The sequence below is a fragment of the Paroedura picta genome, chromosome 2 (assembly GCF_049243985.1).
Source record: "Paroedura picta isolate Pp20150507F chromosome 2, Ppicta_v3.0, whole genome shotgun sequence".
Taxonomy (NCBI): Eukaryota; Metazoa; Chordata; class Lepidosauria; order Squamata; family Gekkonidae; genus Paroedura; species Paroedura picta.
In genome coordinates, this window is record NC_135370.1 from 97,036,831 (window position 1) to 97,062,977 (window position 26,147).

Below are 26,147 nucleotides of genomic sequence, written 5' to 3' on the forward strand. Positions count from 1 at the left end.
AAAAATGTTGTCATCTCCATGTATATGGGCCCATTTGGAATGTCTCCAAATAAGAGCTCAACTCTTTCTTTGCACATACTGTATATCAGAAAGAAGGGAAGCGTTTCTAGATTTTCACATACTCCATGTCACCATGTTGCTTGGGAGTCAACATGCTACAACATAGGTTCCTGGCTGGTAAAAACCCTCAGTGACAGAGAGTATATGCAAACTATGTATCACTACCTAGCAGTGTGCTCACTATAGCTGCATCAGAATGTGAAAAGAGTGGAATTATTTCTACATTCATCATGATTTTTGTCCTGATGCCACTGATAAAGGCAATTTGGCTTCTCAGTAGAAAGCAGCACGGTTCCTTTAAGAACAAAGTGCCCATGGAAGGCTGCAGTTATTCTACTGTATAAATAAATCATAGGAGAGCAACACAGAGGACTCTGAAACAATCCTTTTATTTTCAAAACTCAAGTGTGTGATGCTATACAATACTAGCACACCTGTGCAGAGTTTTACAGTCTAACAAATTTAAATAGGATACACAAAATGGTGCCCATCTGAGTTCTTCGTCTTAAAAATATCAGTGCTGTGCATGAGAAACAAAGTGTGTCTTTTTAAAGCCAAATAAATTAAATATTGCACTTGAGAGAGAGAGAGAGAGAGAGAGAGAGAGAGAGAGAGAGAGAGAGAGAGAGAGAGAGAGAGAGAGAGAGAGAGAGAGAGAGAGAGAGAGAGAGAGAGACCCTAATTCTGTTATGCTTTCCAGCCATGATCCCTTTGATTTTTTTTACATTGCAAAGATACCACACTGATGCTATAAGACCTTTCTTTGTCTCAGAAATATGATCACAGATTTCACAACAATAAATCTTTTCTCTAAAAAGGAGATGGCCCCATGAATTACCCTAAGTAATGAAACTTGTATCAATTGAATTGTTTCACATTATAGTTTCAGTCACACAAAAATAAGAAATATGTTTAAAGATTTTTACCTGTAAGGTAGAGGTGGCATCATCCATAACATTGGCGCCTTAATATTTTCAAACATGTATTTTTAAAGAAGTGTCATTTGTGTGCTCATGGACTTTGTTTATGAATTGCTACCACTGGCTTTGAACACAATGGCATTGATCATACCAGTGTTTGCTATTAAACACAAACCACAGTTTGAAGTCATTTTTAAAATTCTAAAACACTGATTAGTGGTAGCACAGATAAAACTTCACTGTATTAAAGGTCAGATGAAAACAACTTGGGAATTCACACCGGGAATCCTAAGACCTTGTCAGGAGCATTTGCCATCTGTGACTGAGAACAGCAAGAATGATTAATCTCAATGTTTTGTTTTTGAAAAGCTATTTGATCACCCTCTAACACAGTTTCCATACTAGGGATATGTTTGGATTTACATTTTTAAAGGGTCTAGTTTTTTCCCCACTGAAATTTGCCTTTTCAGGTGCAGATCCAAATGGCCCCCTTGCCCCACAGCCAAGGAATCTCCAGAAATCTGGCTTTGTTTTTGAAACAGTGTCTATTTTGGGGCAGTTCAGTGCAGAAATGTGTGCATTTGTTTTTTCATGCCCCTCACCATTTTGAGTGTCCGGGTATGCCTCTTTCCTCATCACTTTCACCAACTCGTATCATCCAATTCAGGTCTATAGTGAGGCTAAAATGAGGTGTGAATCCTAATGTTGAAATGGTTTAAGAGAAGCTGGGCTTCTAGATTTTCAACATCATTTAACTTTCTGCTTTGAGTTTGTGCAACGTCATAATTACTAATGCTTTAGTAGAAGGTGTGCATTGTCATTCATGCATGAACAATTTGAACCGTATTGGAATTAAATACTATAGCTGTCCTTTTAGGTCAGGTCATCTAATTCACGAGCCAACAGAAATCCCTTCTCTCCCCTCTTCCAGACTGAAAGCAAAATTACACACATTCTCATTAGCCTCATTAAACTTCCTTAGTCACACTGTTTTACTCTTCTTTGGCCTTTTAAATTCATATCCAAATAGTGAAAGAATATACAAATTAAAAGTTGTATTTAGCATCAGTGCTAGTGATTTCACCTACCCTATCAACTTTTGGGTATCCTGAATTTACCACTCTCCTTGGGAATTTTGAATATCTGCTTGAACAACAATTAAACCACACAGATCTAGTTCCCAATCCTCTTGTTAGTGTTGGGGGGGGGGGAGAATGTGGTCTATCAGTTAACTTTTTCCACTGGATGTTGCCTCATCTTTTTCCATTGGAAAAAAGAATCCAACTCCATTTTTTCACTTTGCCATATTTGGCACTTTGCCATGACACATGGAAAACACCACCCCAATATGCTTTTAACATGTGACCATGCTTGCCTTCAAAATAAGGTGCACGTTGAGGAACTGGGCTCCTGAATACATGTATTGGCAGGAAAAGCTTCCTTATCTTCTTTCCAGCCCATACACTTTTGTGAACAGAAGAGTGTCATGAATGGGGGAATTTTCCCTCTTACAGCAGGTTCCACAATTCTCCTGGCATTAAAACAAACAGCTGGCCCTCCTCAGGTCACCACAAAGTTCAGTGTGGAAGGGAGAGAACACCAGAGTGTCTCCTATGCTATGCTTGTGCTTGGGAGCCTATTTCCCCACACATGCATTATTTTGAGTGCAATTACACATTAAATATAAATTGGGCTGGGATTACCCAATTTGTGTTTAATGTTTTGTCTAATCAGGCCCATAAGTTCCACTATAGGAAAAAATCTAGCTTTCCTATGAATGTTAGATGTCATATAGGATAATTTCTCCATCAATAAATTTATTATTCTGCTACAACAAAATTAATCAGGAACTCTTGGATTATTTTAACTGATTCTTTTAGACTGGCCTGCCTTTACTGTTTCTCCCATTTCCCTACTCCTTTTCTGTTTCTTGGACTTGTTTAACTTGAGCTGCTTTGGAAGGACACTGTACATCTTATGAACTCAGCTTTTACTGGAATAAATCCTGTTAATCTTTAAGGTACTAACTAGACTCCTGTTTAATTTAGAGAATTGGTTAGAGTACTATGGCTTTTGCTAGTTGCTTATTTGCTGAAAGGAACCCAAAGGAACTGTGGTCACAACTCACAACAGTCTTTTTACCTCAATCCTGAGCAGGAAAAAAATCCTGTAGATTTCCATAGGACTGCTTTCCAAGTACACCGTTTTATCTTATCTATCAAGAACAAAATCTATGCCTGCTGGGAAGCAGTATGTGTATCCTCATTAAGAAGCAGCAGAGAATACTCTGCTTTCTAACAAGCCCAGATGCTTTATTTAGTTCTAAAACATCAGAGTTAATATACATCTCTATGCAGAATATAAACTCATGATACTGAACAAATAGCCCTGTTTTTAGGGACAGAGCTAGACATTTTCTCAGATAGTGACAATGTTGGTGGAGGCATGCACCCATCTCAGGCCCAATTTTCCTGTGCAAATGTCATCATCCCTTGTGGCCCCTCCATCCCTCAAACTCCTGTACTCTAGCTCAAGGACAAGCTATGGGCAGAAAACTTAATACAATCAAGGCACATTTTCAAGGGAATAACAATGAGTTATGCCCCTGTCTAATATCGTACATAAAACATTGTACTTCAAAGTATATACTTTGGGTAATTACCAACACTCCAAGGCAAATCGTGCAGAAACAGACCCTTTCTACATGTGATAAGATGCATATGTGATGAGATGTGCACATGATTTTTAAGATTGCCTTCCAACAGATGTAGGATAAGTTTGAGCAGATGTACACACAGTCAGCAGTCATGTTACAATGTACACATAAGGTGATAGGAAGCATCCATGTTACTCTATCCCTGATACAGAGGCCTGTTCAGTAATTGTGGACTTCCCTCTACTCAGGGGATAATTAAGTACTGACCAATTTTACATTATACTCCCTCCCTAGGGTTATGAAATCAAATATAACTCAAAGTTACTGTATCAGTAAGGGCTTAAAAAATTAAGAGTCCAATGACTCTTTATATAGCAGGAATAATTTATGACAAAGAAGGCTATGGATGGCTTTACTCAGCAGCACTAGAATCAGTGTTCTACCTATGAACATCCAAGTGTAAATGCCCCATTTTTGGCTAAATCCGATCTTCATGTTTTAATGTGGCAATCTTATTTGTCAGGCACAACAAATAAGATTACAGATTAGAATAAAAGAGACGATAGCATTCATTGACTGGTGCCTCTGGCTAGTTAAAAATCACAATGCATTTGTAAGTCTGGAGGCACAGAATAAAATAATTTGTGGGTTGTTGATTGCATTAAGTCACCATAAAGATTGTTTCCGCACTGGGAATTTCACTGCCTTGGCTCCCGTGTGGGGAGCACAAATCTAGGGTGGACAAAGTGCACCAGGCCAAATGCTCCCCTGTGTGGGAGCAGGAAGAGGTGGGGCAACCTGCCCTGACTCAAACTCCAGCCTGCAGTCGGGCGCGAAGCCTCCAGTGCAGAAAGTGCCAAAGCCCTAATTTGCTTTGTATATCTCACTTAAGTGTGCTATTGTGAATGGGTTCCTCGCTATTCATGCTGTCATTATTCTGTGTGCTGGTCATGAGGTAGTCCAGAGTTCCACCAGGAATACTGCTGAGCAGCAGAGCAGGTAGCTTTCACTTGTTGTCCATCTGATAATTCAGCACAGGAGGAGAAGTAATTGTATAAACTGGAGATTCCCAGCACCACAGCAAAAATTATGACAATGGCTGCCACAATCCAGAGCACATTCCAATGTTTTTGCAGTTTGGGATAGAGTATTTCTATATAATGGATAACAACTTCAAGTTTGCTGTAAGATGGAAAAAAGAAAGTAAAGTTATATAGTTCCTTTAAATTAATCAAACAGAATATTTTATTATATGAAAAACTAACCATGTTATACAAGACTCAGAAGCAGCACAGAAGCTACTCTTATGCCACAAGAATAAGGAGAAGGAAATATAGCTGTCCTCAAAATGGTAAGATGGTTGGTGTTAATCTGTCTGGACAGCTAACTTGTTCAGTTTTTAGCACATTGCCTCAATCTCAAGAAGACAAGACACATATTTATATAAAGTTATAAATATTTTGTTGTGGGGACAAGGGCAATATTTATAGCACATTTACAGTTCATGTGGACACTAAATCAACAAGTCGCAATCGCTGGATGAGATATTGGCTTCTTAATCTTACTGAGTCTTGTGAATTTGTCAATGTTGACTTCTGTTCATAATCATACTTATTCAGACATCCTGTTTAAAAGTGTTGGACACAGCTAGACGTTGCAGTAATCTTGCTCTAAACAAGTGTGAAACCCGTGCTAGCCAAAAATGTGCATTCACATGAGAAATGTTTGATCTCCACTTCCTCTTCTATATTAGTGAAAAAATGTCATAAATAGCATAAGAGAAGCTCAAAGGTAATTACAATATTAGAATTACTAGTACTTTCATAAATGACTTCACTCACTGACTTTAGCCTGAATGGGAGATACCGGCTGCAACGCCTGTATAAATATGTTCAGGCTTTTCTTTTTGCATGTGTTCCATCAACACAGAAAAGCTACTTGCTCCTAACACCAGTCTCTGTATGTACAGTGGAGGGTTGGAACAGAGTTCTATGTGGATGCAAACATATACAGGAAGACATCCCCACTTAGTTTTATAAATACAGCAAATGTATGCAAGGTTCTGTTCAGATTTACCACTCTATACCCTGAGATCAGGGTACAGGCTTGAACTGAACTGAACCCTTTATGCAGGCCTACCCTTATCCCTCACCCAAAAATTACAACTGGTTCAGAATACGGCTGCCAAGGTCCTCCCAAGGACCCGACAGAGAGACCTCATTCGATCTGTTTTCCAGAAGCTGCACTGGCTGCCAGTAGAGTTCCAGATCAGGTTTAAGGTGTTGGTTTTAACTTTTAAGACCTTACACAGTCTCAGACCTGAGTATCTTAGGGACCGTCTCTCTGAGTAACCCTCCTCCCCAAAGAGCACTCTGATCTGCTAGCACCAACTTTTGGGTGATTCCTAGCCCCAGAGAAGTGTGCCTAGTCGTGACTAGAGCCAGGTCTCTTTCAGCCCTGGCTCTAGCCTGGTGGAATGAGTTGCCAGCTGAGATCCAGGCTCTTTCAGAACTGTCAAAGTTCCAAGGGGCCTGTAAAATGGCCCTCTTCAACCAGGCATATGGTTGAGGCCAAGACTAACACTTACTGACATTTAAATGGGCCCCTCTGCCAACCCCTCTCTTCTCCATCTGGGCCTGGGTTGCAATGTTGATCCATCCGTCGCCTGGGTTTAGTGATGGAGCATGTTTTTTCCTTTGTTTTAATTGATTGTTTTAAATGTATATGGTTCTAGCCTCTGTATGAATTGGTTAACCATTGTCTGCTGCCCTGGGACAACAGGGACAGCCTAGAAATAAAAATATATAATTGTAATAATAATATACTGAACTTAATACTGCAGCAAAAAGAATTGTATGGGCAATTAACTACTTTTTAGGATAGCTGAAAAATTTTGTAAAGGAAACAGATATAAAGGAAACAGAAATTGTGTTCTTCAAATAAGTTAAACGAACTGTATTACACTGCAAATATTATTAATTTCTCACCCATGTCTGTCAATTTCATCATCACTTTCATTCTCTTTGCATTCATTGAGCCCTTCTACTATTTTTTCTTCATCCTCTTCTGTTAGCTCTTCAAGTTCTCTCGCTTTCTTTAAGCCTTCCTGATATCTTTAAGGGCAGAACAAAAAGTTCCAGCAGATTATTTATTTATAGACAACAACAAAGCAAAATAGAGTGATGATCTCCACATCTTTGTCCTCACGTCCTTGTTTGCTGAAATGGACCTTTGAGAGACACCCAATGTATTTAAAGTGGAATGCTAACTGGCCCTTCCAAGGCAGAAGTGGGCCTTGTATCACTACCATTCTTGTCTTAGGAAGAGTGTAAAATTTGCTTCTCCAGTCCATTACCTGAAGTGAGGCCTTCAGTCTTCTTCATAATCCCTAGGTTACCTTGTTGCACAAAGGACAGCAGGGGCAAATGCACAACAAAAATTCAAAAAACCCTGCAAAGGAAACTGGTAGCACCTATGCATACTCATAGATATTTTGGGTTGGAGGGGTGGTAGTCAAGGGGCTCTCAGGAAAAGTGGGTGGGTTGACTGAGCAAACATTATGGTTGACTGAGCTGCAGTTCTGGACAATTCATGGGCAAGTGCCATGCAGCTGCACCACTTTTAGTTTGTGGTACAGGTATAACATGAACAGGCAAATTCTCAACTAGCATCATGTTACAAAAATTAAACATTACTGGAAAGCATGCACTATTTGCAAACATGCTTAAATTCACACCCACAATATTTTAGGTGTTCACTTGTCTCAACAGAACTTTTCAACCTTAGAGGGCTTTAGGATGCTAGGGCTAATCCTGCGTTGAGCAGGGGGTTGGACTAGATGGCCTTCCAACTCTATGATTCTATGATTCTATGGCTCCATAACAAAGCAGAAATATGAGCTACATGACTCAGGAAATATTACACAGTAAATCAAATCAGTTTGGTTCCACTTTTGTTTTAATTGTTTTACTAAGCTTAAGATAGTTGATATAGTTATGAAGACATTATGTCCTTCTGTTCTGTTTTTTTTAATAGACACAGAATTGCTATGGTAACACATGCAAATAAAGAGAGGAATGCAACAAGGCATTCAGCCAACGGATGTGCCTTCCAGCACTGTACCCAGTTAATGCATTTTACATGTCAGAATTTCTGCAGCTTCGTTTCCATAATAATTCATCACATTGTATTAATGGGCTAAAGTGCATTTATGGTGATGAATGCCTAGAGTAAATCAGACTGCTTCCATATGGAAGTTTTGTTCCAGTCTTGTGGCTAAACTGGTACATTTTGGAGGGAAGCACCCATACATTGGCATCCCCTAATTGTTCACTTTCCATTTGGTTATAGCCTTTCCCAAACCTGGTTTGGTGTGATGTTTTGAGAAAGAGTGCAGTATTAGCACCTTTGCGCATTTCTAAAAGCCCCACCGACATCAGCACTGCTTTCTTTACCTCTAGTTAATTGAGGGGAGTTGTTATCAGCTTAGCCTTTTTGGACTTGTTAATTGATATATCTTCATAGTTTAGAGCTATAGCAATATGTCAATTACTTCTTTTTTTTAAGGCAGAAAAATCCCTCTGCTGGAATAGGGGGAGTGGCAGCCATAGGGGGCTGGGCAAGGGAAGTGCTTCACTGCCTATGCAAGTATCCCACTATGTGGGTGCAGCCTCAGTTAAGCACAGAGGTCAATGAAGGACTAACTTCCCTTTGAAAATGCAGCTTTGGTGACAGAAGAGTACATGGGTTCCTCTGATATTAGTAGAAGACAGGGCTACTATTTCTGCAGGCCACGCTCTGCAAAATAATTAAGATGATTCATGAAAGCAAAACAAGTCTACATTAAAATATTTTAGGTATATAAAAGGAATTGTTTGATACAGAATTGTCTGATACAGAGTCCTTTCTGAGTAATTCAGACAACATATACATTCTTACCCTTTGTTATAAGCTTCTTCTTCTATTTTGGTTTTTATCTCTGGGCTGATCTCTTCCATTCCACTAGGTGGTGGTGCCGAAGGAGGTGGTTCGCAATCGGGTTCTCCATTTGATTTTCCACTGGGAAGTTCAAATTAAATAGAGATGTCAGGTCTGTACCTGAGCCTTATGGGAGGGCAGTATATAAATTAAATAAATAGTATAATAACAATAACAACAATAATGACAACAACAGAAGACAAATTCTTTCCTTGGGTCACTTTCCAAGTATAATTGAATACATGGGATGGCCAGGTTCTCTCATCAGCATAAAACTTTCATCGTCACTCTGAGGGAGGGAAAATCAAACTAAGAACAAATGAGCTTTTACAGCATTGATTAAATAGGAAACAATCCAAACATAGATGTTTGGTTAAATTTATCTCATTAAAATGAATGTATGAAGGACTTGTTTTTGGTCAGCCATTTATGTTTGTGTGTGTGAAGATCCTTCCAACATATAGTGATTCTATGAACTAGTGACCTGGAAAATGCCCTGCTCAGAACTTGCACACTGAACACAATAGCTTCCTTTATTGGATCAATCCATCAATCCAAAAGAAGAGGTCCTCTTCTTTTCCTGTTGCATTCAACTTTCGCCAGCATTATTGTCTTTCTTGATGAAGAATTTGTAATAGAATATGGCCAAAATACTAAAGCTTCAGTTTGGTCATTTTAGATTCTAACTAGAACCCACTTATTTGTCTATTTGGTCCATGGTATCTGTAAAGCTCTCCTCCACATTTCAAATGAATCAAATATCTTCCCATCAGTTTTCTTCACTGCTCAAATTTCATACCCATACATAGTAATGGAAAATACTGTATTATGAATTATGATCACCAGTGACACTTCGTTACACTTGAGAATCTTTTTAGATCCTTTATGGCTTTCCTTCCCAGTCCCATTCTCCTTCTGATTTCTTGGTTGCAGCCACCCTTTTACTTTTGGTTAATGATGGAACCAGGGACAGAAAATCTTGAACAATTTAAACTTCTTTATTGTCAACCTTAAAGTTGTATAATTCCTTAGTAGTCATTACTTTTGTCTTTTCATGTACCACTGCAATCCTGCTTTAGCACTTTAACCTTCATTTCAAATTTTCTGCCAGTAATGCAATTTTATCTGCATATCTCAAATTTTTAATGTTTCTATCACCAATTTTCACTCTACCATCTAAATCGAATCCAACTTTTCTTGTGATATCCTTTACACATAGATTTAACAAGACAAAATATATGTCAGGAACCAGGCAGGAGACACCGGAGTAAAGTCTTTGCAAAGGCAAGTCCCTGAGACTTCAATGGTAATAGTTCTCAGGAGGGCCATCTGGCCTGTGCTTAGATCTAAAACATTACAAGTGTTGAGGCTTCACAGCTTCTAGCAAGGTCAGTGAGAGCAGGAAGAGATATGGTGTTCTGGTGGTGAGACACTTTGGTATGCAGAGGGAGGACAGGAACTAACAAGCAATTTATGGCTTTATGACAACAGTCCAGGAGTTCCCGGGAGAACGCAGGTGAAATTCAGGTCAGGAACTGGGGTTCATGACAATATATTCTTGTCTGATACCTTTGGCAACTGGAAACCATTCTGTTTCTCCATATTCTGTCCTAACAGTAGCGTCTTAGAGTATAGGTTGTACATCCAAACAGTTGGATATTGTGTCACATCCATTTCTTTTAAAAGCAACAACAGATTTTCCAGATCCTCACAGTCAAACAGTTTGTTGTAATTTATGAAAAACATGTTGATTTTCTTCAGAAATTATCTGGTATGCTTCAGTAATCAATGTAAATAATCTCTAGTACCTTTTATTTTTTGAATGCAGTGAAGACATCTGGCATTTCTCGCTCCATATATGGAAACAGTCTTTATTAAGAATATTAAAAAAGCCCTGATGTATCAGATCAATGGTCCATCTAGTCCAACATCAAGTCTCACACAGTGGCTAACCAGTTCCTCTGGATGGCCAACAACAGGGCACAGAGGCTGAGACCTTCCCCTGATGTTGCTGCCTGGGATTCATTGAGAGGCTTAGTGCCTCTGAATGTTGAGGTTCCACTCAAGTCACTATGGCTAGTAGCCATTGACAGACTTGTCCTCTATGAACCTATCTAATTCCATTATAAAGCTTTTATTATTTATATATTTTTATTTATTGGTTCAATTTATTTCCTGCCACTCCCTGACAGGCTCGTGGTGGGTAACCATAGTCTTAAAACCCCATTAAAACTCCCACTAAAAGACATTAAAAACTTCCAACATGGCGGGGGGGGGAATCCCACTCCCACCCTCACTACTGAGGCGACGGAGGAATGGAAGAGGAATGATGTACACTTTGAACACATGGGGGGGGGGCAATAGATCTACCTTGCTGACCCCAGCCTCAACCATAGACCTGGTGGAAGAGCTCCATCTTGCAGGCCCTGCAGAACATTGCCAGATCCCGCAGGGCCTGCAGCTCACCTGGGAGCTCATTCTACCAGGTAGGGGCCAGGACAGAAAAAGCTCTGGCCCTGGTTGAGGCTAGGCGCGCTTCCCTAGGACCGGGAACAACCAATAGATTATTAATCTATTATTAATGTGACCATTACTATAGCCTCTGGTTCTTTTGAAGATACAGGGACCAGAACTGTACACAGTATTCCAAATGAGGATGCATCATAGAACTATTCAGGGGTATTACAATAGGGGATGGTTTACTCTCAATAATCCTTAACATAGAGATTGCTTGTTTCACCACTGGAGTACACTGGGTGGCCATTCACTGAGTTATCCACTACAGCCTCAAGATCTTTTTCCTGATCGGTCTCAGCAAGTTGTACTCATTAGCTTGTACTTGAAAATGGAATTTTTTGTTCATCACCTTACATTCACCAACATTGAACTCCATTTGCCACATTATCACCTACTCACCTAGTTTGTGAAGGTCCACTTGGAGCTCTTCACAGTCAACCTTGATTTTCACCATCCTGAATAATTTTGTGTCATCTGCAGATTTGGCCACTACACTACTCAACCCTAATTCCCAACCAATGATGAATAAATTAAATACTGAGCCTTTTGGGACACGCTGCTTATTTCCCTTCATTGGGAGAATTGCCTATTTATGCCTAAACTTTGCTTCCTGTCATTAAACCAATTTTTAATCCATACAAAAACCTGTCCTCTTACTCCATGACATCTATGTTTACTCAGTGAGGTACCATGTCAAAACTTTTTGAAATTCCAGGTCTATGATATCTACCATTTAACCATTACAGGAGTAGCCAAACTGTGGCTCTCCAGATGTCCGTGCCAGGGGCTCATGGGAATTGTTAGTCCACAGACCTCTGGGGAACCACAGTTCAGCCACCCCTGGTCTACATACTTGTTCACTTTCTCAAAGAACTCCAAAAGTTTGGTGATGCAAGATTTCTCTTTGCAGAAGCCATAGTGATTTTCCCTCAACAGGAAATGTGCCTAACAATTTTATGTGCCTAACAATTCTTTGATTATAGCTTTTATTAATTTTCCTGGAATATATATTAGGCTGACTAGCTTGTATTTCCTGGTTTCCCCTTTATCTCTTTTTGTTGTTGTTGTAGAAAACTTTTGAGCATTACTTTACTATCATGAGAAATTAATGTGATGGTCCACTAGTTACCGCAGTCTTTGAAATCTTTTCTTAGAATTAGAATATACACTGTTTCCAGTCTGTGGGCCATTATTTTGTTTTCCATATTTGTTGGCATATTCTGTAGCTTGAAATAGCTCTATTGATTATCTCCTGGAGGGGGGGCTCTTATTCTTATGTTGGCTATCATTGGAAGCCAAGATGGGCAGGGGTCTAGTGGGCATGTGGTTGGCCTCGCTACAGTTAACATCCTGTCCACTTCAGTCAGCGTGAGTCATCTGAAGTTACTCAGTGTTCTCTTCAGAGACTGCCAAGGGGTCTCAAGTTCACTTTCTGTGTCTAAGGTTGGAGGGAGGTCATGGGGGAATGTGGAGATTTTGTCCGCAAAATGACTCAGAAATGCCTCACAGTTGATATCTAATGGGCTATTGTTTTGGTGCCCTTCTGCCAGGGCAGTGAGAGATTGAACTATCCTAAATAACTGTGACAGGTGTGAGTTTGCAGATGTGATGGTAGTTGATTAAAAATTGAATTTTACTGACTTCACCTCCATCTCATAGGCTTTCAACTGCATTCTATAAGATGTTCTTGAGGCTTCGTCATGAGTCTTCCTCCAAATTTGCTCTAGTCGTCTCAGTTATCATTTCTTGTCACAAAACTCTTTGGTGTACCAAGAGGCTCACTTGAGACGGGGCTGGAGAGGACATCAGGGAGCTATCTTAAGGCTGCTCTCCTATGTGCATTTAATTAAATGGGCCTTATCTCTGAGTAAATAAGCACATAGAATGAGGCTATAACATTCTTTCTATAGGGAAGACTAGAGATTATTGTTTTAAAAGTTTCATTTCAGGAAGTGGGTAAAACAATATGCTTTAATTGATCATTATGTTTCCCTTATGCTATGCTCTTACATTCTTTTAGGAAATCAGAGATACATGTTCCACCATAAATTATGTAGGAGTCAGCCTGGTGTAGTGGTTAGGAGTGCAGATTTCTAATCTGGCAAGTCAGATTTGATTCCTCGCTCCTCCACATGCAGCAAGCACAGTGACCTTGGGCTCACCACAGCACTGATAAAGCTGTTCAGACCGAGCAGTAATATCAGGGCTCTCTCAGCCTCACCCACCTCACAGGGTGTCTGTTGTGGGGAGAGGACAGGGGTGGAGATTGTAAGCCACTTTGGGGTTCCTTCAGGTAGAGAAAAGCAGCATATAAGAAGAACTCTTCTTCTTTTTCTTCTAAATAAATCCCAGTACAGCAGAAAAAATGTGAACTCACTTCTCTAAAAGTGCAGGTAAAACTGGGGCTGTTGTCAGATTGTTTCTTCCATTTGTTGATTCTGTCTGTAAATAAAGAATGTTACAACTCAATTATATAATGTTATATAACGTTCAGTGTAAACTGCCCAGAGCTGCAAAGAAATGGGCAGTATAGAAATCTAAATCAATCAATCAATAAATCAGTCAATAAATATATATATATATATATATATATATATATAATTCCAAACAGCAACACTAAAACTGTTTGCACTTCCTATTTGAAGACATATTTGTACATCAAAATTAAATGTCTAAAGAACTGATGTGAGGTTTAATCAACAGTAACTTTCCTACTCTTCCATTATATTTTAAAGATTTTTTTCTCATTTCTTTCACTGAATCAACACTACAGGATTTATAATAAACCGAATACTTCATTTTTTCAATACAATTCAAAATCTATTCAATAGAATGCATTTATAAAACATACAGAAATCACTCTATAAAAGTTTATCTTTGCAGAAAAATGCAAAATTACCAGGGATGGCATCAAAGGAATGGGTGACATGCTGGGTGTCTGGCCTGGGATTTCAAATTTTGAAACAACAGCAACACTGACTCTCCTCCGAGGTGCCTATAATAAAAATCATTACACTGATTATACCAAGTAATATCGCCACAGATGTAATTCACAGCAAATCCCATATTGTGACTAGGAACATTATTATAAAAGTGACTTTTTACAGAAGGTTTATTTAAATAACAGTTTGTGAAACCAGGGCAGAGTCTGCACTTACTTTGTTTATTCCGTTGTGGATCCTGCTGAATCCAGATCGATCTGAACTCGGGTCTCCCCCCCCCCGCTATTGAAACAGAAAAGTGTTCTGCACGTGGTTAAGGAAGAAGGGGAGGGGGGAGCCAAGCACAGCAGGAGCCTCTTTCTTCATTTTCTTGAATGAGGGGAGGGGGGGAGAAGGATTGGAGACAGCAGAGGAAGGAGAGCTCCACATGCTTTCTCAATCTGATTTTTCAAATATTGAGGGTTATATCCACTCTAGGATATTGCAGGATAAAGGTAGGGTCACTCCAGATCAATCATGCTTGTTGCAGAAGGAAAATTTAAATCAGACAAAATCATAATGGAAATTGCATTCAGTGGAGATGGCAGGGACTGAATCGACCTGGGATTGAAATAAAAGCTCTGTGCAGACTACACCCAGGAATATGCTACCAGATAATCAAAAAGGACAAGAGTTTATATATCCTCTCCTTTGACTAAAGTCAATGTTAATCTTTTCTATGCAACTATGAGAACAACATATCTGGCTACTGAACTATTGATGCTGTTCTAGAGGACTCTAACTAGGCCTGATTTCTGCTATAGACATGTATTTAAGAAGTATGAGTGGTGTAGAAACTAAAATGTTGGACTAGTAGTGAGGAGACCTAGATTTGAATCCCTACTTGTGCTTGTTTGGTGGCCATGGACTAGTCATAAAATCTCAGACCCTCAGGGTTGTTACGTGGACAAAATTGAGGAGATGAGAAAAGGATAATGATGTAAATTGCTTTGGGTCCCCACTGGGGAGAAAGACAGTGTGTAAATTAATTAAATAAAATAATAAATAAGCCCTCGGCATCGTTAGCTTTACTACAGCAGATCATTTAATTTATTTATTTATTTATTTATTATTTATTTTTTATTTATTTATATTTTTATACCGCTCTTCCCTACGGCTCTGGGCGGTTTACATAAAACATTTTGGAACATTTATATTGAACAACTCTTAACAAGAGATAAACTTCAATAACATTTTAGGATCATTAGAAGTAGAGTACACAAGTAAATACTAACCAAGAATCTCTGCTTCTATCTCAAGTTTTTTTAATTAAAGTAGAGCTGTCATATTTTTAACCTTGATTAAATCAACAAAACATTATGCCATCCATTCATTCCCCATTGTTACATACATTCACAAGTCCATCAAAGTATCTTATCCCAAAAGTAAGCAGGTCAGGGCTTCTGAGAAGAAACCCTCCATTTACTCAACTTTCTCTACTTATAGTATTTTAACATCTAACAATTGCTAACTATCCTACCCGATAAGGGTGCATATCCTTGGCTGAGTAATGATCTTATATATTCAAATACCAAAGAAGATTATCTATACTTGAAATGTCTTCTTAAAATATTTATTAAAAACATTAAACATCTTTCTACTCTTTATCTTTAAGAAATTCAATAAATAAAAAAAATAGAGATCAGAAGTTTCTCATACATATATATACATATAAATACACTAGGGGCCAAGCTCATTGCATTCAGGAATACAACGGGTGCTAGATTGGGGATGGTGGTGGAAGAACTCTGTGGATGGCCTCTTCCTCCTCCCCGGCCCCTGGAAGGGCAGCACTCAGCTGTTATGAAACTCACTAGCAGGGCTACTCTCATGCAGCAATAATCTGCAGACTCTGAGCCTCAGAGGGAAGGAGGAAAGGGTGATTAAGGGTGAGGGACAGAAGATGATTGGTTGGCTGCTGGACAGACAGGCAAGGTGGTTGAAGGAGGAGGCACTCAGGGGTGGGACAGGCACTCTGAGTGGGTGTTAAATGCTGAGTGGCACTTAAGCCATGAGACCAGCTCCCACTTCAAGCCCTTACCTACAAAAGGAAGCTCCTCCACCAGGCATTTGGCTGAAACACAACTTTCCATGGGCCCTCCCCAAGAGCATCCCTAATATTAGTTGTTGGATTTTTAATATTTTGTATATAGCTGGTAATGCCATGCTTAACGCCGAATGGAAAAACATTAAACTCTGTATTGTCTGAAGAAGGAAATGAACAAATGGCTTAGGGGCATACAAGCAAGGTCTACTAATAAAGATGCATCTGAGTTGTACTATTTTGGAACTTTCTCCATACCACATAGCATCAGCATAATTCCACATAAGAGCCAGTTTGGTGTAGTGGTTAGGAGTGTGGACCTCTAACCTGGCATGCCAAGTTCGATTCTGCACTCCCCCACATGCAGCCAGCTGGGTGACCTTGGGCTCGCCATGGCACTGATGAAACTGTTCTGACCGAGCAGTGATATCAGGGCTCTCTCAGCCTCGCCCACCTCACAGGGTGTCTGTTGTGGTGAGAGGAAAGAGAAGGTAAGCCACTTTGAGCCTCCTTCGGGTAGAGAAAAGCGGCATATAAGAACCAATTCTTCTTCTTCTTCTTCATCAATTATTTCCATTATGTGTGTGCACAAGGCACTCACTATCTGATCGGCCCTCTGGGATGCCGGTTGGTAGCAGCGGAGCGTAGAGCTCTTTTGGGGGCATAGGCGGGGAGGCGGTCCCTCAGGTACACTGGGCCCTGACCACATATGGCCTTGAAGGTAATTACCAGAACCTTTAGCCTGATCCGGAATTCAACTGGCAACCATTGGAATTGATGAAGGATGGGCCAGATGTGGGATCTCCACGGTGTTGCTGTGAGAATCCTGGCCACTGCATTTTGGACCAGCTGTAGTTTCTGGGTCAAGGCTAAGGGCAGGCCTGCATAGAAATCCTGTGTGGCGGTGATTGTCGCGTGGATCGCTGAGACTAGGTGTTCTGGGGCCACGTAGGGCGTAATAGCTTGGCTTGGCGGAGATGGTAGAATGCCAGTTGTACTACCTTCATGACCTGGGCTTCCATTGTGAGGGAAGCATCCAGGATCATACCCAGGCTCCTGGCGGAGTGAACTGTAATGAGCTCTAAGTCATCCAGGCTGAGAGGTCTAGCAGTATCAGCAGCACTGACTTGCCTCGGTCCAACTAGCGACGGAGGTCATCCGTCAGGGCAACTAGTGCTGACTCTACCCTATGGCCAGGCCGGAAGCGTGACTGAGATGGGTCCAGTACTGAAACTTCTTCCAGGATTGCACTTAGTTGGTTTGCGACAGCCCTTTCCACCATCTAAATGCGAGACTGGTCACTAGTTATCAGGCTCTCGCGGGTCTAAAGATGTTTTTTTCAGCAACGGGTGTACCACTGTCTCTTTCAATCCCTCTGGGAATTCTCCCATTGTGAGAGATGAGTTGATTATCTCCCAGAGGGAGCCCTTTATCCTAATGTCAGCAGTTTTTAAAAGCCACGATGGGCAAGGGTCTAGTGGCCATGTGGTTGGTCTTGCTGCTGCTAGCATCCTGTCCACTTCGGTCAGTGTGAGTCATCTGAAGTTACTCATTGTTTTCGCCAAAGACGGCTAAGGGACCACCAGTTCACCTTCTGTATCTAAGGCTGGGGGGAGGTCATGGCGGAGTGTTGAGATTTTGTCTGTAAAGTGACTCAGAAATGCCTCACAGCTGATGTCCAACTGGCTACTATTTTGTTGCCCTTCTACTAGAGCAGTAAGAGATTGAACTATCTTAAATATCTGAGCTGGGTGTGAGTCTGCAGATGTGATGGTAGCCAAGTAAAAATTGTGTTTTACTGACTTCACTGCCATCTTAACTGAAAAGTCTCAAATTCTTTTGTTTATCCTTGTAGGGACAGTGTTTTTACCCTGGGCAACCCTTACAAATATGTCATGGAGTTCCAAAACTTACATATAAATCTGTGTAAAAATATGAGATTTTCTGTAATTTTCCCCTTCCAACTTTTAATGGGTGCTAAAACAGCTCAGGGTGCACATACCAGTAAAATATCTTGGCCCCGGGGTTCTTTATCCCCAATTTACATATAGTTTTCTTTAAATAACTTTATTTCCTTGAAAACTTGGAAGAATACCTTTCCAACTGTAAGAGACATGGATCTAGATGTACGTGGAACACCATCTTCTGTAAAAACAAAAAATATAACATAACATTGATGACAATTTTCTCTCCAACAGACAAACGTAAAGGCTGTTAATGAAAAGGAATACTGTGTATTAATCAAGCGTAGTCTTTTTTTATATATGTGTAGAAAAGTTTTAGAAGACAATTATTTCCCATTACAGCTTCTGAAAGAATCAGATGCCTTAAATAAATCCTTAAGGTCAACTTTTGCAAATATCTCTTTTTCTCTTGATTCTCCATTAAATTTCTCTGGAGATATAGGAGTGCCAACTTCAAGACAGACAGGAGTGCAAACTGAGTTTTAAGGACAATATTTACCAGGAGAACTGTAGCTTCTGCTAGAATTCTGATTGGCAAGTTTCTTATACTCCATAAGTTCAGCATGATCCTTTTCATATGTTCTCTTCAAATTCTCCACATACTGCATCATAACTTCAGTGGCCTTTGACATGCGCTTCTCCTGCAAGGAAGATATGTAGGATACAGAAAAGCATATTTTCAATATGAAGTAAATAGCATCTGTTCTAGCAAGCCTTGCTACCTACCTATCAGAGATCATTACTTCAATAAATATGATCTTCCAGAGATGAAAACAGGTATGCATTGTAAAGAGAATGCTGTTGTAAGTTTCAAGTAAGGCAGATACCTTCTCCATAGCCTTCTATTTAGAGAATAGCTACAGAGGCATTTCTTCAACAGGCAATACTATTTAGATCACTCACAGTAGTGCTGTGTATTGGATACAGAGCTCCCTGCCTTCCTTGACTGTTGCCCTCTGTCTTCTCCTTTTAAAGCAAGCCTTGGTTTCAGAGTCATGAGCTTTTGGCCTGGAGACAAAAGGCCTTGGGAGGCAGGTGATCTATTATAGGGACAGCTGACTGTGGCACTGGCATTTTGTTTTTGTGGGGATTCAAATGGTTCATATTTGGAAGATTGTGGTTCCAACTGGACACTAGAATGCTCTGGGAGATTTTAGGATCTCAAATACCCGCTCTTATCACCTGATATTCACCCCAGCCTTAACCCAAAGCCTGGTGGAAGAGCTCCATCTTGCAGGCCCTGCAGAACCCAGATATCTCCAACTGGGCCCTCAGCTCTTCTGGGAGTTCATTCCACCAGGTAGGGGCCAGGACAGAAAAAGTCCTGGCCCTTGTTGAGGCCAGGCGTGCTTCCCAGGGCCCCAGAACCCTCAACAGATTCACACCCACAACACAAAGTGCCCTGTGGGGGACACAAGGAGATAAGCAGTCCTGCAGATAGGTAGGACCCAGACCACATATAACCTTAAAGGTCAAAACTAGTATCTTGAACTTGATTCAGAAACAGACCGGCAACCAATGTAGCTGTCTCAGCAGCGGCTGGACATGGGCCCTCCAAGATGACCTGGTGAGGACCCGTGCAGCTGCATTTTGTACCAGCTGCAGTTTGTAAGTCAGGTTCATGGGTAGGCCCATGTAGATTTACTGAAGTCTAATCTGGAAGTGACTGTTGCATGGATCATGATCGCCAAGTGTTCCATGGACAGGTAGGGCACTAGTAGCTGTGCTTAGTGCAGGTGGAAAAACACCATCCGGGTTATCTTCATGATCTGAGCTTCCATAGATAAAGAGGCATCAAAAATCATGCCCAAATTCCTGGCCATTGGTGCAGATGTAAGTTGCACCCCATCCAAGCATGGGAGTTGCACCCTTCTCAGCAACAGGACCTCTATCTTGGAAGGGTTGAGTTTCAGATGACTTTGCCTGATCTATCCAGCCACTGCTTTGACACATCTGGCAAATGTCTTTGCGGGGGAGAGCTGGCTGTTCATCAGGAGATAGAGCTGGATGTCATTGCATAGTGGTGACACTCCAGCCCAGCTGAGCTAGAGGGTACATATAGATGTTAAAAAGTGTGGGAGAGAGTATCACCGCTTGTGGTACCCCACAAGGAAGTACAAAAGGATCTGATAACTCTTCCCCCACTGCAACCCTCTGTGACCAGTTTGTAAGAAAGCCACTTCAAGGCCATTCCTCTGATTCCTGTGTCCCCGAGGCGGTGTGCCAATAACTCGTGATCGACCACATCAAATGCAGCTGATAGATCTAAAGAACAAGAATGGCTGATCTGCCCCAGTCCAGCTGGTGATTGAGATCATCCATCAGAACATCCAGCATAATCTCCACCCCATGGCCATGACAGAAGCCAGACTGGTATGGGTCCAGGGCCGAAGTTTCCTCCAAAAACTCCAGCAGCCCCCATAAGTGTATCTATACTCCCTTAACTGTAATGTCTTTACCACAGGGTGCCATAGGAGTTATAGTTTGGTGACAATGTTAAAATTCTCTATTACAGAGATTCTTAATCCTCTTTGGGAAGAAGGTATCAATTTTCAATCAATAGAAGGCTGTATTGTAGATATGACCTGAAAGCCCACAAGGACAGATTTGGTTTTTGGCAGCAAGACCCTCTGCCAGCAAAGTATAGCACAGTCCTGGAAAACAGCACAGTTAGAAGAATGCCTGAGGATCCTGCAATATCTGTACAGTAGCGATCCCCAACCTGTGGGCTACGGACCACATGTGGTCCTTCGACTAATTGGAGGTGGGCCCCGAAGGACACCTTCTCCCCCCCTCCCCCGACCCTTTACTTCATCCCCCCCAGCCCTTTACAACACACTTCATTGTTGTGGCGTGTCTGTATCTTATTTTGAAGGGATGTTTAAACATTACCATAGCGATCAGAGAGCGCTAGGGCAGTGGTTGAGAGTAGAGGAGTAAACTACCCCCCCCCCACCGGGCCTCAGTAAAAGGCGTGAGTGGTCCCCGGCGTTGAGTGGTCCCCGGTGATAAAAAGGTTGGGGACCACTGCTGTACAGATCAATACAATATTCCTTGGCCACTAACTCTTGAGGGTGCAGTAAGGCACCATGAAAGATTTCTCTCGCATATTGCACAGGCTGCTGTCCAAATGGGTCAGTTTGCTTTGGTATTGGGCCAAGTTTGCTTTGATACTTCCTTCTCACTAATTGCTCACATACATATATAGTAAACTGCTAAGGTAGTATGGAAATGTGCCAAGAGAACTGTTTAAAGGAACAAGCAATGGAGACACACTAACATTAATTTCCTTTAAGTGGCTCCTGCACCAGACCTCCAGATAACCATTGAGACTTACCCTGCCAAGGTCTGCCGGAGTTTAGAATAATGTGGAAGGGAACCACAGTTCAGTTGCCATTCATATAAAAAGGTAAAGGCAAAGGTATCCCCTGTGCAAGCACTGAGTCATGTCTGACCCTTGGGGTGATGCCCTCCAGCGTTTTCATGGCAGACTCAATACGGGGTGGTTTGCCAGTGCCTTCCCCAGTCATTACCGTTTACCCCCCAGCAAGCTGGGTACTCATTTTACCGACCTCGGAAGGATGGGAGGCTGAGTCAACCTTGAGCCGGCTGCCAGGATTGAACTCCCAGCCTCATGGGCAGACAACTTCAGACAGCATTTCTGCTGCCTTACCACTCTGCGCCACAAGAGGCTCTTTGCCATTCATATAGGAAGTCCCATATTCAAATCCTATCAATATCCAGTGGCCAAATTAGATGAGAAGCTCCAAGTATCATGAATGGAATGCCTCAGTTTTTTTCAGATATCAGGCAACTATGGACCCAGTTCTGGTCAGGATTGCAGTGCTTGGGCTTGAGCCTTCCTTCTCATGCTATTTTCCTGACATGCAGCCATCATTCTTTGCCCCGCTGAAGCAAGCATACAGATGCCTTCATAAGTATCAATAGGCCAAATAGACTGTGCAGGCTCATTTCATGATGGGCAAATGGCACAAGAGGAGGAAGGAGGGGGTAGGCTTAAATCTTCCCTCCTCTTGCATTATGGTCTTGAAAGGAATTAGACTCCTGCACACCTGATATTTGAGATATCTCACTGAGAACAGTGTTCATGAAACTCTCGACATCTTGTCTGGTTGGGCTGAGAAAGACATCTGTTTGAAACCTTGGAGGGCTGCTGATGGTCAGAATAGACAACAGTGGTAGGTGGATCAAGCATACAGTCGTTTCATGCATTTGGAATGCACCTGGGAGTTTCCTTTGGGGCACAGAATGTGACTGTAGCCAAGATTTTCTACAAGATATGGCTATTTCAAGTAATTGAAGGAAGATATAAGATGTTCAGGGATGCCAGCACTGCCTTGGAAAATACCAGCAGATTATGAGGGCCTGGGGATGGTGGAGTTTCAGGAAGGTGTCATATCACTTACAGGTGATGGTCTAAGGGCTTTCCTTAATCTCTGTTAAAAAAGATAGATATGTACTGGAGCCTTACTATGGCCTATTATGCACGGCCGCTGAAACGGAAGCATGAAGAACGCGGAGGAGGAAGAAGTGAAGCAAACCGCTTATGCACGGGATGCAACGGCGGCAAAACCCAGAGTATCCGATTATGCATGCGGTTACTCCGGAGCTGCTTCTGGTTGCGCCCTGGTCCTCGGAAGCTCCACTTTCTTCCACATCTCGGTAATGCGGCTTTTTTGGCAGCATATGTTGACTCTGCGCCCAGTTGCCGCCTGCAGTGTGCATAACTGGTGATTTTAGCCGCCGCCATTCCACCCCGAATGCGGATCTTCCACTTCGTGCATAATGGGCCTATGGAGGCCATTTTCTACACCTTTTTTCCTCCCACTCATCAATTTCTTGAGGGTGGGGGCTTGCCCACTAGGAGTAGGTAAATGGCAAGTTAAAGATGTCTGGAGTAGCCTTACCTGGCGAACAGCTCCAACCATTTCAGCCCGACTAGATAATCTAGAGGCCAAACGATGCAGCACAGTGATATCCTCCAACAATTTCTGGTACATCTCTCTGTGTTCAGAATGATGCCATAAGGAAGCTGAAGACTGCAATGACAGCATGTACCAACATGTCAATTTTAGACAAAGGGCTATTGCAATTTACAATTTTAATGCTGCTCCCTTTAATCATTTGGCGGAGGTAATTCTTTAATTGCCTTTGTTACCCAATCATACACAATGGTTACAGTTCAGATGCAGGAATCAGAAAAAAGCCCTTTTTCAAGGTATTATAATGCATACTAGCATTAAGGAATCAAGCTCTGACAAACTGTTCTTCTATGTTAGGTTTTGATTAGCATTATAAATCTTGTATTTCCAACTGGTTTGGTTGCTGTCTTGAATGTAGGAGAGGTTGGGCTTGCATATTTTAGTAAATGAAACAGAGAGAATGAACACAGTGTTCAGCATCAGAAAAAGTGAAGCCATACTCCATTTTAGCAACAACTCTTTAATAATTTCAGAAAGTACACAGACTGTCTGACTCCAATGGAACCACATCATGCCTTGCTGAATAAAAATGGTTTTCCCCATCAGTATTTATTTTTAAACTCTAAATATTTAAATTGTCTTGTTGAACGAAGTTGAACGCAGCCAAAAGACTGGGGTCTACTTTATGAAAGAGACTCCATTCCAACACATTTGACTGTCAGAAAGTTTCCACAGGACAGGTATGTTAATCAGAAAGGATGGTAGCTTGATGCTATTTAAATAGTTTAAACATAGCGTTCTTGGGTATTGTTATTACCCCTATTAATCTTAAATACCGTGTGTTTCTAGGGAAAAGGTACAATTCTTCTAATTAATTTCAATATGATGTGACCAGGCACAGACAGACTATAATCTGTACAATCTTTTATTTGTACAGTTTTCCTACCCTCAAGTAGCAGTTTGCACCAAAGGCCACTTTAATCTCTTCAGCTTTTGAGCTACTTGTTGGTTGGTAAGGAGGAGACTTCTGGGTATGGTACTCACTGAAGTCCCACTGCACATAGGAAGGTTGCTATGTAACTCTCTGAATCAGGGTAGTTATCTGTAAGGTATCAATTAGTTGTGGAATAAATAATTAATTAAATTGTACATCAATTTGTTGATTGAGGTAAGAGACTCAGTTAATTTTCAAGTTCTTCAAACTATCAAGAATATCAAAGAGTGAAGTATTGTCCACATTTTAAAAGATAATTGTCACTTTTGAAATTCCACCGTGAAAATGTAAACATTACCATCCTTGAATAATCTTGTTCAAGTTTTTTAACATTAAAGTACCGTTTTCACAAAGTCCAATGGGCAATTTGATGTACAGTTACAGTTCATTGAGATCTTTTACATATAACAGCTTTGGAGGCCATATGCAGCCATAGTAGCAAAAATAAGTATAACTGAATTAAAGCCAATGAATTCAAGTGCAAAATCCAATGCAAATTGGTTATTAGGGACAGACAAAAATTGCATTTTTGTGATTCAGTTTGTGGTTTGTGGCTGAACCACAAACCAAACCATGAACTGATCTGCACTGAGAGGTCGGTTTGCAAACTGAACTGGTTCGTAGCAGTTCATGACCTCTGATTTCTGTTCCCGACTACTTTTCATGGAGTGTCAAAAGTAGAGGCTTATACGACTCCAAGACATTTAGCCCCCTGCTTTGTACTCCCCACCAAAAACAATTTTAATGCTTGCTTTCTTCTCCCCATCATGAAAAAGAAGAGTTGGTTCTTATATGCCACTTTTCTCTACCCGAAGGATGCTCAAAGCGCCTTACAGTCACCTTCCCTTTCCTCTCCCCACAACAGACACCCTGTGAGGTGGGTGAGGCTGAGAGAGCCCTGATATCACTGCTCGGTCAGAACAGCTTTATCAGTGCCATGGTAAGCCCAAGGTCACCCAGCTGGCTGCATGTGGGGGAGTGCAAAATCAAACCTGGCAAGCCAGATTAGAAGTCCGGACTCCTAACTACTACACCAAACTGGCTCATTCAAATGTTTTTTCCCGAAGAACAGAAAACATGGGTTTAGCTGGTTTGGAGTCACCTGCTTTCTACATGAATCAACACAAAATGCCTTAAAATTTATGGAAGTTTGTGGCAGCTCTTCAGTTTGTGAACATCACTTCATGAACTAACCAAAATTTATCACAAACTTCCATTCACGAGCTGGTTTGTGTCCATCCCTATTCATTATGGCATTCTTACCGTAATAGCTACTTTAAAATAGTCCAGTTCTTTCTCTGTGTTTTCCTCTGCAAGATTTCTCTCCCTTTCAGCCTGGTTAATTCTTGATTCCAAAGTATAACTGTCATTTCGGAAAGCCAGTGAAAGTTGTATAAATACATTCTGTTGAGGTAAAATAAAAAAAGAAAGTTGTCATCAATTGTATTACAAGTAAAGGGAAAAGGCCATTATAATAGAAAGGGCCCTAATCGGAATCTGACTGTTCCACAGTTGCCCTCTGTCAAAACAAGAACAGTTGGTTTTATACCTTGCTTTTCACTCCTTTGAGATCCAAAGGAGTCTCAAAGCAGCTTACAATCACTTTCCCTTCCTCTCCTTACAACAGACACCCTGTGAGGTACCTGGGGCTGAGAGAGATTTGAGAGAACTGTAACTGACCCAAGGTCACCCAGCTGACTTCATGTGGAATAGGAAATCAAATCTGGTTCTCCGGATTAGAATCCACCGCTCTTTAACCCTTGCACCAAACTGGCTCCCATATTTGCCTTCTCCCAAATCATTAGTGTTTTGTGTGCTGCAGTGCTCCTGTCTGGCTCTCCTTCTCTCCTTTTGAAATACTTGTTGCCAACCACCTGACCTCCTGGACCACTCTGAATTTCAGAATCAATATAAACAGCGATACACTCTGCCACTCTCTCTCCATCCATCTCTCTCCCCTTTTCACTAATTAAGTATAACAATTTAAAAAGATACTGAATAATAATAAGAGCTTGGTATTTTATTACAAGGTTAGCTCCTAGTCCAGAATTCCTTACTGACACACATATAGTCAGGCTGAATAAAGAATAG

At 41.1% G+C, this 26,147-nt stretch overlaps 1 protein-coding gene across 9 annotated transcripts in view; it reads right to left on the reverse strand.

Annotated features, from left to right (window-relative positions):
- Window positions 1-435: 435 nt before the first annotated feature.
- The window catches only part of IRAG1 (inositol 1,4,5-triphosphate receptor associated 1), a 96,764-nt gene continuing 71,052 nt past the window's right edge, over window positions 436-26,147 (reverse strand). For all 9 annotated transcript variants that reach the window (XM_077321803.1, XM_077321806.1, XM_077321797.1 and 6 more), the window contains 9 exons: window positions 25,320-25,460; window positions 23,048-23,179; window positions 18,619-18,760; window positions 18,251-18,300; window positions 14,030-14,125; window positions 13,508-13,572; window positions 8,575-8,694; window positions 6,624-6,749; window positions 436-4,818 (listed from right to left, as the gene is read on the reverse strand). In XM_077321803.1, the coding sequence (XP_077177918.1) occupies window positions 4,569-4,818; window positions 6,624-6,749; window positions 8,575-8,694; window positions 13,508-13,572; window positions 14,030-14,125; window positions 18,251-18,300; window positions 18,619-18,760; window positions 23,048-23,179; window positions 25,320-25,460 (1,122 nt within the window). In that variant the 3' untranslated portion in view covers window positions 436-4,568. The remainder of the gene's footprint in view (window positions 4,819-6,623; window positions 6,750-8,574; window positions 8,695-13,507; window positions 13,573-14,029; window positions 14,126-18,250; window positions 18,301-18,618; window positions 18,761-23,047; window positions 23,180-25,319; window positions 25,461-26,147) is intronic.